Source organism: Rhincodon typus, chromosome 1 (assembly GCF_021869965.1).
Source record: "Rhincodon typus isolate 14 chromosome 1, sRhiTyp1.1, whole genome shotgun sequence".
Taxonomy (NCBI): Eukaryota; Metazoa; Chordata; class Chondrichthyes; order Orectolobiformes; family Rhincodontidae; genus Rhincodon; species Rhincodon typus.
In genome coordinates, this window is record NC_063332.1 from 123,421,170 (window position 1) to 123,438,727 (window position 17,558).

General features: G+C 40.1%; 1 protein-coding gene across 4 annotated transcripts in view; it reads right to left on the bottom strand.

The window, feature by feature from the left end:
* Positions 1-17,558, bottom strand: part of LOC109913338 (bone morphogenetic protein 1) — a 320,653-nt gene that overhangs the window by 104,469 nt on the left and 198,626 nt on the right. For all 4 annotated transcript variants that reach the window (XM_048603079.1, XM_048603072.1, XM_048603065.1 and 1 more), the window contains one exon: positions 6,095-6,210. In XM_048603079.1, the coding sequence (XP_048459036.1) occupies positions 6,095-6,210 (116 nt within the window). The remainder of the gene's footprint in view (positions 1-6,094; positions 6,211-17,558) is intronic.

Sequence of the window (17,558 nt, forward strand, 5' to 3'; positions counted from 1 at the left end):
GGGTCTAGACCCGAAACGTCAGGCTTCCTGCTCCTCTGATGCTGCTTGGCCTGCTGTGGTCATCCAGCTCTACACCTTGTTATCTCAGATTCTCCAGCATCTGCAGTTCTTACTATCTCCAAAACAATTTACACCCAGATCCCTTTGATTCTGTACCCTCTTTAAAGTTGTACAATTCAATTTATATTGCCTTCCCATGTTCTTCGCACCAAAAATGTATTACCTTTCACTTCTCCATATAGAACTTCATCTATCACCTATTTGTTCACTCCACCAACCAATGTACTTTTGAAGTCCTACACAATACTCATTACATTTCAGTACATTCCACAACCATGTTACTATTGTCCCTTTCACCCCTTCAGGTCTAAATTTGTTTACATTGTATCAAAAGTCCTTAGGAAGTCTATGTACACTACATCAAAAACATTGCCATGATCAACACACTGATGTTTCTGGAGTGTTTTTGAAGAATGTTAGTTAGACATAATTCTTCCTTAAAAAAAATCTATCCTGGCTCTCCTTAAATAACTACACATTTGTCTATGTGAGGATTAAATCAGTTCCAAATTATTGTTTCTAAGATGTCCCAAATCAAAGTTAAACTAAGTGGAGTGTACTTGCTTGTCTTATTCTTATACCATTTTTTGTATACACAATTCTCCAGTCCTCCAGCACCATCCCAATTCTAAGGAAGGCTGAAAATTATTGCCAACATCTCTGTAATTTCCATTCTTACTTTAATCGTACCTTCAACTTATCAAAATGGCAATTTTGCACTTTCTTCTGCAATCACCTGACTTGACTAAAATCCAGTGTATTTACATAGAAAACTCTATTAATTATCAGGGCTAAACATCAGACCGTTATTTTAGAAAGTTGCAGTGAATTATAGCATGATTTATTTTATCCTCAAAAGGTCACCGCAAACATAACAAAAAGTTTACGATGTTCTCTTGAGTTTGTATAGGATAATGTAAAATCTTGCCAGATGCATATCTTGAAGGCTTTCCAAACAGCAAGAATTAATGTCTTTGCCTTCAAAGCAGCATTTAATCAAAAGTGACAATTTTTCAACAAAAGCAAACGTTGGACCGGATTTTGAACATGCTGCGCAAGCATTAAACTAGCATTGTGGATCAGTTGTAGAAAAAGAGAGATCAATGGTATTAAAAATTGTGCAGTGCCTAAAACAGACAATTAATCTTATGTCCAGGTGGCAAGTTAACAATCCACCCCATTCTGTTTCAGGCCATTTATTTTCTTCTTCACAACATTCATCTGAAAAACAAAAAAATTTGAGCAGTTCTCAGAACACTGAAAATTTCTGCTTCACTATCCTAATTAAGCTAAACTTGTTGGAGGCTAACACAAAGAAGAAAGGGGAGGACTGATTATCAATCTGAAAGACAATCAACTCTAGAGATAGAACGTAGATGCAGTCCAAGGGGAACCCTACTGTCAGATGGCAGTGGAGGGTATCCATATCATTGTTAACTGCATGAGAAGTCTTTAAGTTATTCAAAGGTAGATCATTTGGGGAAGGTTGCAGGAGAAGAAAATTACAGGAGGTATCCATGTGAATCAGTTTAACATTTACCATCCTAATCCAAGGTTGGTTCCATCTTGAAATCAGTATGTATAGTATTTTCATATTTCTTGTCTTTACAAACTTTCATTAATAAAGGGCTGAGCTTACAACACTGGCAATGTTTGTCAAATAAGGTGATGTGAAAATGTAAAACAACGTGTACAACAAATCAGATTGTTCTCCACGCCAACACTGATATGGAGCTCTTGGTGTCATAACTTTATTTTTCAGTTGGAAGAACGAGTGGTCACTGTAGTGGACATCAATAACAGGGCTTTCGTTTGTAACTGGCCCATGAGGTATGTGCTTCTCTGACATCAGCTTGGTTTTTCCCTCAATGATACCTAACAGATAAGCAGCAACAAAAGCAGCAACTTGTCACTAAAACAAACTTACCCAACGAGGGCAAGAGAGGCCAAAAATTTAAATCAGATCTTGGTCTAGAAACTTTAATCAATGATCCTTACCCTATTGCTTTACTAAATTTAAGACACCTCTTTGATATATTCTTATTTACTTTCAGCATGTTGATAAAACAATTTCAAGTTGTAGCCCTGTTAAGCAATCAATTTTTCTTACAGTATCTGATATGTCTTTCTGATCCACTCAAACTAGTATCTATACCAGTTCCAGGAACTTTCGTGTAAACAGGTGCAAATTATTTGGCAGAAAATCAGTCTGTGTGTAGTGTGGGCTGAATTTTATTTTATGCATTCCAAGCAACAGTCTGGAAAGCTGGAAGCAACCCACCTCAGACATCTGGGGATCCCACAGCACATTTTACAGGGCTCAGGCAAATAACTAATTGTCATTTCTGTAAAGAACAATGGTTCTCGCTCCAGGGAGTGATAGTTGAACTAAATGCTGGCAATTCAACAGTCTTAGCAGTTCAGCTGGGGAGCAGTGGCTACAGATAGGACTGCACTTCGAAGAATAGAACACCATGGTAGGATGCTGTCTTCTCAACCAGGTAAATGGAATCTGGGACACCCGGGCGAGTCAGGAAAAGAAAGTGACAAGAACAGGCGCTGCCACTACTGCACGGACAAGCCAGGGAACTCTTGTGGACCAAGTGGGAGGACTCAACATCCTTCACAGTTCACTGGGAGGTTTCCAGATTTCACCTGGAAGTCTCCCCTTGCAGTAGAGGGCCTACCCACCACTGATGAACTGAGTTAACAGAAATGAAATGTTTTACAACACAGTCCTAATCAAAAGTTAAGCTCATAGCCTCCCAGATAGAATTTTGGTCTTAAAGCAGTCAGACAACATGTATGATCTACCGTTAAAAACTAAACTATAATTCTTTCAGTATGTATCGTCATTCTGTAAATAATGTATCAACACTGAGAAAAAAGTCTTTGTTCCCTAATGGTCCACAAAAAGGGTTACTTTTAGCCTATAAACATGTAACTCTCTTTAATCTTTCTTTTCTTCTGTGATAAATATTTCAATACAGTTTGTAATCTCAAATTACTGCACTTCATTGTTTAAAGGTTTTGTATTTATTGAGAATTCTATTAAGACCCTTAGTATGATTTAAAAAGGGGTAAAGAGATATACATAAAAATCAATAGGTATATGCAGTATTGCAAGTTAAAGGAGTTTTTAACTGCAGTGACTGATTACAGGGCTCTTCCTGAAAAGGGTAAGTTGACCATTGTATTGATTAGAATTGTGCATGTATTGGAAATGATTACAGTCATTTCCAAGTAGAGAAAAGAAAAAGGGAAATCAGTAGGGCATATTCAAAACTGAAGAGAAGTGTGCTTGGGAACTCATGTCATGATAAGTAACTTAAATGCTCAGAATATTTTATTTTAAAGAAAAGCTGGTTTGATTGTTAGAAAACCTGGTATAGTTTAGGAAAAAAAAAAGGCTGGTTTATCAGTTTCCCTTTCAGATTCTATTTTATTTTTACATTTTCCAGTATCTGCTTATGAATGTTTGGCTGAATTTCAAAAGCTACCAAAAATCACTTAGCTTAGCAAGGGCTGTGATATTATTATGATTGATAATTGAAGTGATTATTAAAAGGATTATCTGTCTTTGATGTGGAATATGAATAAGTGTTTGTTTTTACAACAGCATTACCACCTCAGGGTATTCCTTTTTTCGAATAGTCTCTATGAATGAGCTTGTTTGTTTTTTTCCAGCATGAAGACTGTCTAAATGAGAATGTCCATTTGAAAGACATCTGAGGTTTGTCATAGTAGAAAGTGGCGATTGAAAACAACGAAACATATGAGGAAGTATGGTGTTATGAGGTTCAAGAATGTCATATGAAATGGGAGGAGGGGGAGTATTTGAAGACTTGACATTCATTATTACGCCATTCATTATTAGGATGTTGTTCAATTCAACCTTCCCACCTCTTCCACGAAAATCCGATCCTACACCTGCCAAGTGCTAACATAATAGCAGTTAAACAATAAGAAGTCCCAAAAAATAGAATGATGTAATACCATTGAGATTTCTCAATCTTTTGTTGTTTCTCTACAGAGGCCTTAAGTCTAAACATGAGCACTTGCAATAGTCCACTTAAAAAGGATTTCATTTGAACTGAGGGAGCCCCCTCAATATATGTGTGCTTGAAAAATCTACGCCGCAGCATAAAAAGGTCAATAAAGGGGAACATTTATACCACTAATGTATTTCTAGTTGATTTAATCGCAATTTCTCTGCCGATTCAGACAATAAACTAAATATAGCTGCTTCAAAATGCCTGGACACACAATTCAAGTACAAAGCAAAACTATCTCTATAAGTCATTAGGGTTGGTTTGTACATTGCAATTTCTGTTTTTCAGAACAAAACTAAAAGAAGTGCAAGGTCAGAAAGCGCTTAGCCTGCAACTAGCACATTATTTATATATTGGTTACATACCAACTCAACCTCAACGTAGCAAGTCTTTCAGCAAGTGCTCATACCACAGGTCATATTTTTCTAATCATTAAATATCTTGATAAGATAAACATTACACCTTGTACAAACAAGTCCCATGATTTAAACTGATTAATTTGTGCGCTTGACTGAACAAAAGCCACTGGGGAAAAAATTATTTGTGCACAGTTTCAGGTCTATGCCTCCACTGGAATTAGCACATTTAAAATGCAGAATGTCACGTTGCTTGCCTTTGTGGCAATGGTGGATTCCAGAAGGAGGATTCAAGAAGCAGAAATGAGATGGAGTAATTGGTTCTGAGATCCCAATCATAATGACTCCGCAGTCAGGAAAGAAATCCAGATCCTGATTCCATAAGAAGAATGCTGAACATTTACTTTTATAAAAGCTTAGCTTATTTGATGACAGCAGTAGCGCTGAAAAATTTAGAGCACGACATCCCCAAACTTGTTCCATGCAGCATAAACAAATGTTCCAGAGCTCAAAGCATATCACCTGCTGCAAGACAAAGTTACATGTGCAAGGGTCCTAATGGTTGCTTTAGGTGATTATCTGCTGCACCTAAAAAATTAGGCACAGCATACCAAGCAGTGGCATGAATGCTAGGACCATTATGCTGTTGAATATATTTCTTTAATCAACCCATCCAGACATGTTATCACACACCTCTGGAGCAGATGGGTCTTGATCCCAGGCGTCTTGACTCAGAGGTAGGGACAGTACCACAATGCCACAAGACCCCCTATCAGAATTATATCTATACAAAGCTCAACGCATACCACTTGCAACCCATTCTTCAATCAATTTGTCCTCTAGGCCAGTTTGCAGATAGGAGAGGAAAGGTTATCAATTTACGTGGATACTTTCTGACCAACCATCTATCCTGAGCTCCATGATTTTTTGGTGGATATACAATGCCAAGTTAGGGGCTCAATTGGGGCCCTTAAGTAACCAATGAATACACAATATTTGACAAATTAAAAGCTGATTTTTTTCATAATTTGCTGTCATGACTGGTACACAATAACACAAAAGGATGAAAGCTCTGACATCATATAATATGAAATGTTTTAAGATTACCACAAGGCAGCAACTATTATATGTTTGCCAATGAAAGCATCATAAAACTGCAGGCAAATGTATCAATCCCGTTAACTGTCATGAGACATTTCACAATGCCACAGAACATAGAACATAGAACATTACAGCGCAGTACAGGCCCTTCGGCCCTCGATGTTGCGCCGATATAAGGTCCTATATAAGTGGATTAAACAGTTAATTGCTTCTTTTGTGAAAATTTCCATAGTGAGGAGATATTTCTTGCATTATACATGAAACAATATTGTATATTATGGGTATTAATAATTAAAAGTAATGGTCCACAAAGTGTATACATGCTTGAGATTACAAATACAACAATATCTGTTTGCATCATGTAGCAGAACAGTCACTATTACAGTAAATCTTCCAACTTAATAATCTTGTCATTAAGTTGATTAAGTGATTTCCAAGTGAAGGTTTTAATATAAAGTAGGGTAGACAGCACCTATGTTAATACTGTAGAGATAGATTACCAGAGACTATTCCAAAATACATTACCTTTTCACCAGGTGTAACTGAGATTCTCCAAACACAATGCGTGTATGAAGGGTATCCATTAGGAAATCCTGGGGATGAGAAATTACCACTTGACTCTTGAAGAGTTTCACCACAGGCTGTAGAAAGAAAAAATGACTTGAGATAGTTTTAGTTAACTACCTGTCCAATTCCAATTGCTAAACTAAAAGTACTGATTTCAAACAGAAACACAATACTTTTAAAATCTTGAATGATATTAGATAAAATTAAAATCTGACATTTTATTGTCAGGTTCTTACGTACACTATAAAGAAAGCAATTCCAGTTTCAACCATATTTGCCTCTATGCTTCTACTGTGAAGATCTTCCTAAGTTCAACCCCTATTCAGTTTTGGTAGTTGATAGCAAATGGGGTCAAAGGGTTAAAATTGCTCTCATTATCAGCCAGATATTTGGTTTAATCACTACAACTGGAGGTAGCATTATGATAGCATAAGACCATGAGATGCCTATTCATGAAGAAGCAGATCTGAGAATGGCAACATGTTGCTCTGAGGAGAATTATGAAACTGGAATTGGACTGAAGAAACTTGGTCAAATATTTATTTTCATTCCCTGTGGGGTGCAGAGGGACAACTTTGTTCTGGTAATTAATCCCAAGGGAATCAATTTCTTTTCTTCCAGGAGCCTTCACTTAGTCCAGAATGAGATCTATAATTTCTCTCAGAAGACATGGATCATGCTGGGCCTAAATAGGTGCTATGGACAGAACTCTTGGGAAGCCTGACAATATCCTCAAACATAGCCAATTAATTTTGAATAGGAAAGGAAAGTACCTTCTATAAAACAAAAATAAAACTAAAACCACTGCAAAATTGTTGTCATTTTAGCAAGAAAGCAGAACTTAATATTCTCAGTAGATTGCTACTTATATAATTCAATGTATTGACTGCACTGGTCTAAAACACAAAATGCTGTGAAATATTTGATAGTTATCTGTGCAGCCATCGTTTGAGCTGTCAATCATTCCACTAGCTAGTGGGAGATTGATTAATTCTACTCTACCACTGGGTTTGATTGGTATTAATAATATCAGCTGCTGCCATCTCCCACAATTAATGTTCAAGTAAATCAGACCCATCATAGCAGTAAACTTACTTTGGTGACTTTCAATCCACATCAATTTCACCTCATGAACTATTTACAACGTTCCAAATTTCTAAAGTGATTTTGAATGATTTCCACATATGATTAGCATTTTTATCACAGCATGATGAATAATAATGTTTTTCATCATCTGTTTGTCAGTAGGAAATTTAGTATTGTTACAACCTTGGAGAATATAACTTAGCACAAACTAAAGATGACAGTGATATAAAATGCAGTAAATGGTAAACATACAATGCAGTATAAGCTATCAGTAATGTGTTTAGATTCAACTACAACAACTTTATTCATTTAGACGCTAAAACAGTCAACCCTTTGAATGCTCAGTCATACAACTATAATGTAACAAGCTTCAAAAGAATTTGTGGTAAATCATTATGAAAAGGTCACCAGTGCAGGTTGTCTTGTTCCAATGAGACACATTTAAAATGACAATAAAAACAATTGAACAAAATTATTAGAACGCGGAGGGTGTTGTGGCAGTTATAACTAACATAAGTCACCTGAATCTTCCTACTAAAAGTACTCAAAGTGCTGTTCAATTAAATCAGTACAGATGATAAAGATTCAGTATTCTTTCTTCCATTGGCTGCATTCAATGTCAAAGAAACCCACTAAAGTGCGAACTGATACGACTGAATTTTCAGCAGAAATGAAGGTAAAATGGGAGTTGCGCAGCCACTTAATTTCACACCATCAACTACCATATCAATTTGTCAACATCATCCAGCCCCTGCACTGCCACCTTTGCAGATAGATCCGTCGCCATTTCCAAGACTTGGATACTCATTAGAAGGGCTATCAGCAGATACCCAATAAAAGAAAACAAAAATGTTTAACTATGCCCAATTATCAAAGCCTAACTGAAATTTTGCAGTCAGACTCTGAAGGCCACATGTTTGGCATCAGCCTCCTATTACTCTAGGCTGGATTTAAGGCCCACTCCATCTACCTGATCACAGGTGCAGCTACAGGCCACAATATTCTGCCTCCTCAAATGGTGGCTGGCAACTGTGGCCAATTTTGTATTTCAATTTTGTTAAAGTTGCTGGGGAAGTATCTCAAGATCTAAGCGAGCTCATTATTTCTTAACTGTAATGGCTGGTTGCAGTTCCTTCCATATTAGAGGGCCTTCTAGATATCTTTTAATCTGTGTGTTCAGATATGTTACAACATCTGGGGTAGTTGGGATGTGAACCCAGACCTTCTAGCCTAGAGTTAGGGATACCACCACTGCACCACAGTGCCCTCCTGCTTCAAGGGTTCACCCAAAATCCTTCATTCGATACTGAGCATTTCCTTTAATTAGACAATTCAAGGAAAATCACTGCTAAGTGACTGAACCCGATTTGACCCTGCAATTGGGGTCATAAAGGGGCCCCTATGGCACAGTGATAATATCCCTACCTCTGGGCCAGGAAGCCCCGGTTCAAGTCCCACCTTCTCCAATGCGACATGAAATGTCTGAACAGGTTGATTAGAAAACATCTTGAGGTTATGAACCAAAACACAAAACACTGCCATCAATCTGCTACTTTGCTGAGGGAGTTAGCCATAGTGAAATAATTGTTAAGTGCATGCACGTGGAAACAGAAAAATAACTACATATCACACCACATAAGTCAAGAAAGTACAGAATAATTTTATGTATCACAAGAGACTGTGTTAAAAATATTGTCTGAGATGACAGAATTACAACATTCTTATGATAATTACGCCACCAGGTTCATCTGTGTCAGTCACACTTTACTGCACCCAATCTGTCATCATCTGCACAGGGATAGTAAAAACAGACTCAACTCTGATTTATGCTGCAGCAACATATACGATTGATTCTCTGGCCTGTTTTGTACAACATATTAATTCATTTTGCCTACTAATTACTACAATCTGCCAATAATTTGATTTTAAACAAACAATCATTCAAATAAGCTGTTTACTGACACAAGGAGAAAGAAAAACTGATAATGTTGAGGATTTCAATCTTAACCTGCAATTTGTTAAGATTAGTTTGCCTTGAGATTCCTTAGCTCAATAATGTGAGTTTACATTGTGAGATACTTCAGTCATCCATCCTTATACAGAGGGCTGATTGAAAGTGAAATTGGTTTTTTTTGGCTCAGAATGAGTTTTCTGAGCTAATCTTCTGCTTTTCACCTTTTTAGTTGTGCTACTTGGCTCTTGGGGTCCTTTCTTTAGGAATGGTGCAGCCAGAGAGGCAGAAGCATTAGCTATTTCTCTGCTAGTTTTGTTTTCTTCTGGCCAATATTATCATGGCCAATCCACCCTTCTTTAGACTGTAAGAGGAAACCAGAGCACCCAGAGGAAACCTGTGTAAACACAGGGAGATTGTGCAAACCCCACACAGACAGCTGCCAGGGCTGGAATTGAACCTGGGTCCCTGGCACTGTGAGGCAGCAGTGCTAACCATTGAGCCACTGTACCACTCTTTCTGGGATAGGAGTCCTTTTTACCAGCTCACTTTTCCAACTCAGGGATCCAGCGCTTAAACAGACTCTACCACTGTGCTCATACATATCACGAGGCTCATGGACTGCAACTCTGATTACTGCATCCTCTACAACTAATAACCCTCTGTCCTGTATACTTTCTACTCACTCAGGACACTTCATGTCTTTCCTGCATCACCACGAACCACTCTGATCATGAGCAGCTGGCAACTGCCAGATGCCAATGTCTATGAATGAAGGGGACATGCAGCTGGAGCACATGGATCATGCTCCAAGATGCTAAATGGAACTGAGCAACATAGAAGCTATTTGCAGCCAGTAGGAAACGGATGTCACCAGGTACCTACTCTAACTTCCATAATTGAGATTTCTCGGCATCTTGCTTGTTTGACATGTCTGGTAAGATAGAAAGCAAAATGAGGGGGGTTGGGCCATTAATAAGGCATTTAACAAAGCTAAAAAAACTTCTTCGTTCTCACTGCTCAGCAAAAGAACAAAAGATGCACCGAGCTGCTTCTGTTGCTGAGATCAACTTTGCTTGACTTCTCACCTGATGCTGCCACAAATCTCGCTGTAGCTGGAGTCACTTAGACTCTTATAACAGTGCACCCCATGACTGCAGATATCCTCAAACATCAGGCATCCTTGATATTGATGACTACATAGCTGTTTAGCATGGAGATCACCAAGACTAAACACAACATGCAGAAAATGTGCTTGGGTCTAGCCTGCACATATCATTCCACACTTAGGTGCACCTTGAGTGAGTACAGAATCAACCATGATTCCACACATTTCTGCAGGGAAAGGTTCATGTTTATCAACTTTTCAAGGAGAGCACTGCCATTCAAGGGTGGGAGATGTATAATGAGCAGTTCACATGCCCATTTCCTCTCATAGTACATTGGTTTGCTGACAATTGCAGCACAAAGTATCACCTCTTGCAAGCAATTTAGGACAGAGATGAGGAGACATTTCTTCAACCAAAGAGTGGTGAGCCTGTGGAATTCATTACCACAGGAAGTAGTTGATGCCAAAACATTGAATGTATTCAAGAGGCAACTAGATATAGCACTTGGGGCAAATGGGATCAAAGGTAATGGGGGAAAGCTGGATTAGGCTATTGAGTTGGACGATCAGCCATGATCAAGAAGAATATTGGAGCAGGCTTGAAGGGCCGAATGGCCTCCTCCTGCTCCTATCTTCTATGTTTCTATGTTCAATACTGTCCTAGAGGATGCATTTCATGGCAACTTAGCAAGCTACATACTCTCTGAAATATTGAAGGGTGATTAACGATGGAAGGATCATAAGGACATTCCTCAGGATACCGCACAACCTGCTGCCTATGATTAGAGGCTTAATTGCACAACATATGGGTGACATATCCTGATGGATGCCTTACAAGTCACCTAACCCTATCCCCATGAGCATGCCTGTGCACATATTCACTGACAGCTTTGCTCTTAATTGCCAGTAAAAGATGATGTGTGTAGATACTTTAAGCCCAAAGATATCACATAGGCCATGAGACATTTATTCATCAACAGCAAAGGTCAATGACTGCAAAATAATGTCTTTTGGAACAAACAAGGGTGACTTGACATATTACCAAAAGAATCTTAAACAATTAATCCAAGCTCAGCTCATTCATCCTTGTAGCAAGTGTATTGCTAGGCTGAAAGTACCTAATTACTTCTTTAAAGTCTAATCATAACAATCACAAGAAGACATGTGCACTTCAATACATAGCTAATTTACTGGCTTAATCTACTTAATATATACACGAACAATTAGGTGAACCTATTAGCTCAAACTACTTTATACATATGCAAACTAATGAGTATCACTGCCTTGTCATTATGCCAGGGACTTTGAATGACTGGCACTTGGAGTTCTATATCAGATTCAATGGCACTGATCTCAGGAACCCCAGTCCAGTGGGGAAAGTCTGACAAGTGAGACAAAGTTTACCGAGTGAGAAGAAGTACCTGATATTAATACCAGAATCATAGAATCCCTACAGTGTAGAGGCAGGCCATCCAGCCCATTGAGTAAACACCAACGTTCCAAACAGCAACCCACCCAGATCCACCCCATCTCTGTCACCCTACATTTCCCATGGCCAATCCACCTAACCTGCACATCCCTGGACACCACGGGGCAACTTAGCATGGCCAATCCACCTTATCTGTACATCCTTGGACTGTGGGAGGAAACTGGAGTACCCAGAGGAAACCTGTGCAGACACGGACAGAATATGCAAACTCCACACAGTCACTGAGGCTGGAATTGAACTTGTTCTCTAGCACTGTGAGGCAGCAGTGCTAATCACAGAGATCATGCTGCTGGAATCTCTTTTGATTATATGCTGTATCACTATTTTGTAGTACTTGCAGTACTTTGAGACATTTCATCGTGCAGAATCAAGCTGAAAAACATCTTCAGGTGGCTCTGTTTTAATTACTTAAAAGAATGGTTCCCACAGATAATCAAGGTTATGCAGTTACCTCCCAGCCAAAACAGGCTGTTCTTTTACACAAGGCCTATTTTTAAAATTTTATTCAAATGCTCATTGCCATGAGAAATTAACCTGTAATAATTATCCCTTAATGGTCTGGTTTGAAGATATCATTTTTAAGCCCAACACTACAGATCTCCCTAGCTCTACGGTGTATTGCTCAGTCATACTCTCTTTGATGGCTCTCCCAGTCAACACTCTAATCCTCAGCCTCATTTTCACATTCAAAAATTTGCTGTCATTTCCTTGTTTCATCTACATCCAACTGCCAAGCTACTGGACTCTCATCATCACAGGGGTTCGAAATGAAGGGTATTCTCTGAAGAAAATGACATCAGTGAAATACCCTACGTGCTTATGGGTTTATGGTAGGGAAATGTCACAGAGGTCCTCAGTTGCTGCAGGCATAAAAACACATGGCAGCTGTGACTTTGACACCCACTGGGACAGGATTGCCATCCAATCCTCCTCTAATTAATCAGAGTTTGGAAATGTTGAGGCATGACATGGTTATCTGTTGCCTGCCTGTGTGACCTTTCAAACAATAGAAGAAAATGACAGCAAATAGTTAGATACACAGCCTCTTCATTCTCCTAGCCACCAGCTGGATCATCATTCACTCCCTCCCCACATACAGGCTTTGTGGCAGCCACTGGAGGTTACTATTCTTGTGGGACCAGGTTTCAAAATGTAGTCACTGTCTCCTTCTACATTGTCTTCTGAACTGCATCAAGACCACAATGAATTCAGTGACTACCACCTCCACTTGAGCTCAGTGAGCAACTTCTCCATGGAGAGTGCTAGGAAGATAACACAATTTAATTGAAGGAATTCCTGAACCCTCATGTCCATAAAAGAGAAGTATATCATGCCCTCACATACTGTGGAAATGGGACTTCCCCAGGAGGTGATTGTCCTACCTGTATAAGGAACTCCGAAGTAAGTGACCTTATCCAATTATACAATACATAACCAAAGGTTTGACGCTACAATAGGAGCAAAAATCTGAAAGTAAGTCACAGAATAGTTTGCCATCATAGCAATGCCCCTCCCCCAAAAGGGTCCCATCACATCACAGCCCACGTCCTTGCATACTTATAGCAGAGCATGGCAACTGTGATGCCTTGTCTTCCAGAGATAACTATTCAATGTGCATATGAACTGAAAACATCAAATTCCACTTTTAAGTGCTTTGTTTTCATTGCAGTTGCTTAGCTGATATAACAAGGTTGATATATGCAATGAATGACCTACCTACGAAATGTAAATTGGGTAACATTACTGAATCAGTGGAGGCACGATTACAGCAATTGCCCTTGGCAGGGCCTCCAATCTCAACAGTTTTACTCCAAACCAACAGTGAAAAAGGTAACTTATCCTTCCACCCACTTTCATGCCATTTCAGCCATTTTGTGCATTTTTCGCAACCTTGGTTTTTGATCCAAATGTGACAAAAATCCATTTCAGCATGACTTATAGGGTCTGTCCATGATGCAAGATTTGCCTTGAAATTTCATGTTGACTTTGTGTTGCTGTCCCTGTGGCCGAGATGAAGTTTTGACATCTGCAGATTTCAATTGCAGTCATTCATATAACTATAACATTCCCACTTTACCTCCAGGGTCCAGGATTTTGAAAGCTCCCATGCTACTGTTAACATTATATCCTACATCCCCAAATCCAAAATTACTGTGACCTCTTTCAGCCTCTTAGAATCCCTACAGTGTGGAAGCAGGCCATTCGGCCCATTAAGTCCACACTGACCCTCCAAATAGGACCCCACCCAGACCCAACCTCCTACCCTATCCCTGTAACCCTGCATTTTCCACCACTATCCCACCTAGCCTGCACATCCCTGGACGCTACGGGAAATTTGGCATGGTCAATTCACCTAACCTGCGTATCTTTGGACTGTGGGAAGAAATCGGAGCACCCCAAGGAAACCCACGAAGACACGGGGAGAATGCGCAAACTACACACAGTCATCCAAGGGTGGAACTGAAACCATGTCTCTGGTGCTCTGAGGCATCAATGCTAACCACTGAGCCACCATGCCACCCTACCTGCTGCTCCTCACTTTGTGGAATTCCAGTCCATGATTCCCTATGAGGTCCCACACGGTTTACAATAGCCCCCTATCTCAGGTACGATTCCCTCAGAAATCTAGGAGAATGGAGGCCATCATCAGACTTGAATTGCTCGCTTTCTTCAGGACTCCATGTACTGCCCCCTCTCTATTACTATTTAAAACCCCTGGACTGACCACAACCCAACCTGCGGAATGATGTCTCAACAGCACTCTGACTGACCTACCTGTAATCCTGACCCCTTGCACTTGACCTGCAGGAATGACTTGTGGCCCAATCTCCTCATTGTAGCAGTACCCCCTGCTGACTGACTGCAGTTTCCCTTCATCCCTTTGACTTTCAGATATGAGTTGACATGCATGTAGTATGCTTGTCTCATAAACCGCTTGGCACATGCTTCCACACTGACATTGCTATATAGCATTGTCCTACACCTACATCAATGTGTCCAATCCTTATCTGACTGACAGATTAACTGTTCAGTCCTCCCCACCTGACCTACTGTCTCTTCCTCAGAATTAAAAAGCAATGAAAGCCACAGAGGTTAGCAGCCTGCAACCAAGCAGTAAAGACTGAATATGCTAAGAAAACAACGTGGTCTGCACAAATGCTGGCAACCTGTAAGTTAGTGACAGCTTCACAGAGGTTGAGTTAAGAAAGTGATGTTAAATAGAGGTTGACGGGCTCCGTGTAAGTGGTAAAGTAAATGAACGTTAAAAAAAAGCCAAGAGCCGTACATTGTATATGGTTACAAAAGTATTTTGCAGATGCATGAAGTGCATGTGTATCCATGTACACAAAGCCTGCAAATCAAAGTTGTTCTTAAGCTGAAAAGTAAAGTGTTGGAGAACTGAAGTGGCGCACGATATGATCCCAGAACAGGCATGAACAGTCAGGCTGGAGACTTGCCAATCCAACTTGTGTGGATGACAGGTGGAGGAGAAAGTCAGTAATGGAGGATGCAGGAATATCTGAAGCAGCAATGGCATGATGGCCAGAACAATCAGGAGGTGAGCCTGAGCCACCAGATACCTGCTCCAATTTCCATGTCAGGAATATGCATCATCTAGTTACTTGAAAGAGCAAAATATTGAAAGTGAAAGAAAAATAAAGCAAGTCGGGGTTTTAATGAAATGCAAGTGCATGGATCAGGTAGTCAATGGCAAGATCCTAAAATCAATATTTATGGCTTGATGGGAACATCAGAACATTTTTTCTCAGTATTGAGAATAGAGTTTTTTGCTCCCATTCTATTTTACCACAGTTCTTGACAGTGCACCACACCAAGGAAGGGAAAATTCTGCCTATCGTCTAGCATTTAAATTGATGTCATAAGATTAGTCGTAAGATTAAGCTGTTTTCTTCTTTTCAAACTTATGAACTTTGTGTATTTCTACTGTAGGTGAAAACAATGAAATGGCAAAAGTTGTTCATTTTCAGGATGCTTTACTGTTTAATGTGTCAATATACAAGTTAGCTCACAGTGCTCTTTAGCTTTTGCTAAATGTGGAGGGTGTGTTATTTGGCTTCATTTTCTTGCCACATTGTGAAACAAGCCAGATAAGATTTCCTGTTTCCTTATCTTAAGACTATGGACAAATTTTGTTGTGACATTGGGGTCTCTTTGATCAGCTGGAGAGCCAAAGAGACATGGCAATTCTATTCTGTAAGGGTCACTGAATCACATGCCAATCAGGCAATGCAAGGCCACCAGCAGGCCTTCCACTGGAATCAAGAACGTGGGGCATAAAGGAGAGCCAGAGGCCAGCAGACCTTGTACTCTGCAGTGCCACTGAGACAGCTATGGGTGCTGCCATAACGATACCTCCCTTGGTGTACCAGGATGCTAGAGGGCCCAGACCACAGGTAATTATTGTGGAGGCTTTTGTTGGGAGAAGCATGCAAGGGAGGTGGGAGCAAAAGCATGGGATGTGTCTTGCAGCAGGTTACTCTCACATCCTTCCAATGTCTAGTCCCTCAATCAAGCACTGATTGTTTTTGGTCAAGCAGACCCCACCCCAACAACATATAGTTTGACCTGTCATGCATGCTGCATGGCAACAGGCTACTCGCAGTTCAGTGAATTCCAATGACGGTGGGATGCAGCCCTTATGTGGTCCTCAACTGGCAACTTAAGGGTCTCAATTGTCAGTGGAATGGGTAGATTGACCATGGACTGCCCTGCCCAGAATTTAATTCCAATGGAGGCAGGAATGTATCAGAGCTCAGGTACATCACCATCCTGTCTAATTAATTATACTTTCCACCTACTAGTACATGAGCTTGGAGAAGATTCTACCCTATAAATTAATAATTAATACATATTGTATCTGGAATTTTTGTGGAAACTACTTCAATTCTGGCCCTTGTTTACAATACCTAGATAGTCCAAAGTGAAGCAACAAGGGCAGTGCATGTAATTAGAAGCTTTTAAAATTTTTGAATCTTCATTAACCATTTGTGGAGGCAGTCAGGATTGAAAGGATAGACAAAGCTTCTTGGTGGAATTTTCTCACCTTAGTTCCCTAGTGAAGTGGTAGAACCTTTGTTTTAGTTTAAATTCATTCATGGAATATGAGCATCTCTGGTTAGGCCAGTATTTATTGGCCATCCAAACTGATTCTTATCTGTCCTCTGAGCAATCAGATTACTCTGGTTTTGGAGCCACATGTGGGCCAGACCAGGTAAAGGCAGTGGATTTCCCAGCAATTGTTACATGATCACCGTTAGGCCAGCTCTTTATTCCAGATTTTACTGAACTCAAATTTCACCATCTGCCATGGTGAGATTCAAAAGCATGTCCCAGAACATCGCCTGGGGTTCTGGATTGCTAGTCTGGTGAAAGTAGTTTGCAAACCCATTGAACTAAGGATTTGGGGTAGAACTGTAGCTCGGGTTGTGGGTGTTGAGGTTGGTTGGCTCGCCGAGCTGATTTGTTGTTCCGCAGACGTTTCGTTACTGTGCTTGGTAACATCCTCAGTGCAGCCTCTGATGAAGCGGCCGTGTGTTTTCCCGCCTGGTTTTTAAACTCTGGGGTCCGTTGCGATGGATTGCCTCACTTCCGGGTTTCCTCCCTAGTGGAATGTATATGGGGTCGAGTTCAATGTGTTTATTAATCGCATGCTTCATGGGGTGCCATGTTCCAGGAATTCTCGTGCTTGTCTCTGCCGAGCCTGTCCCAGGATTTTGGTGTTGTCCCAGTCGAAGTCGTGGTTCTCCTGGTCCATGTGGATTGAGAT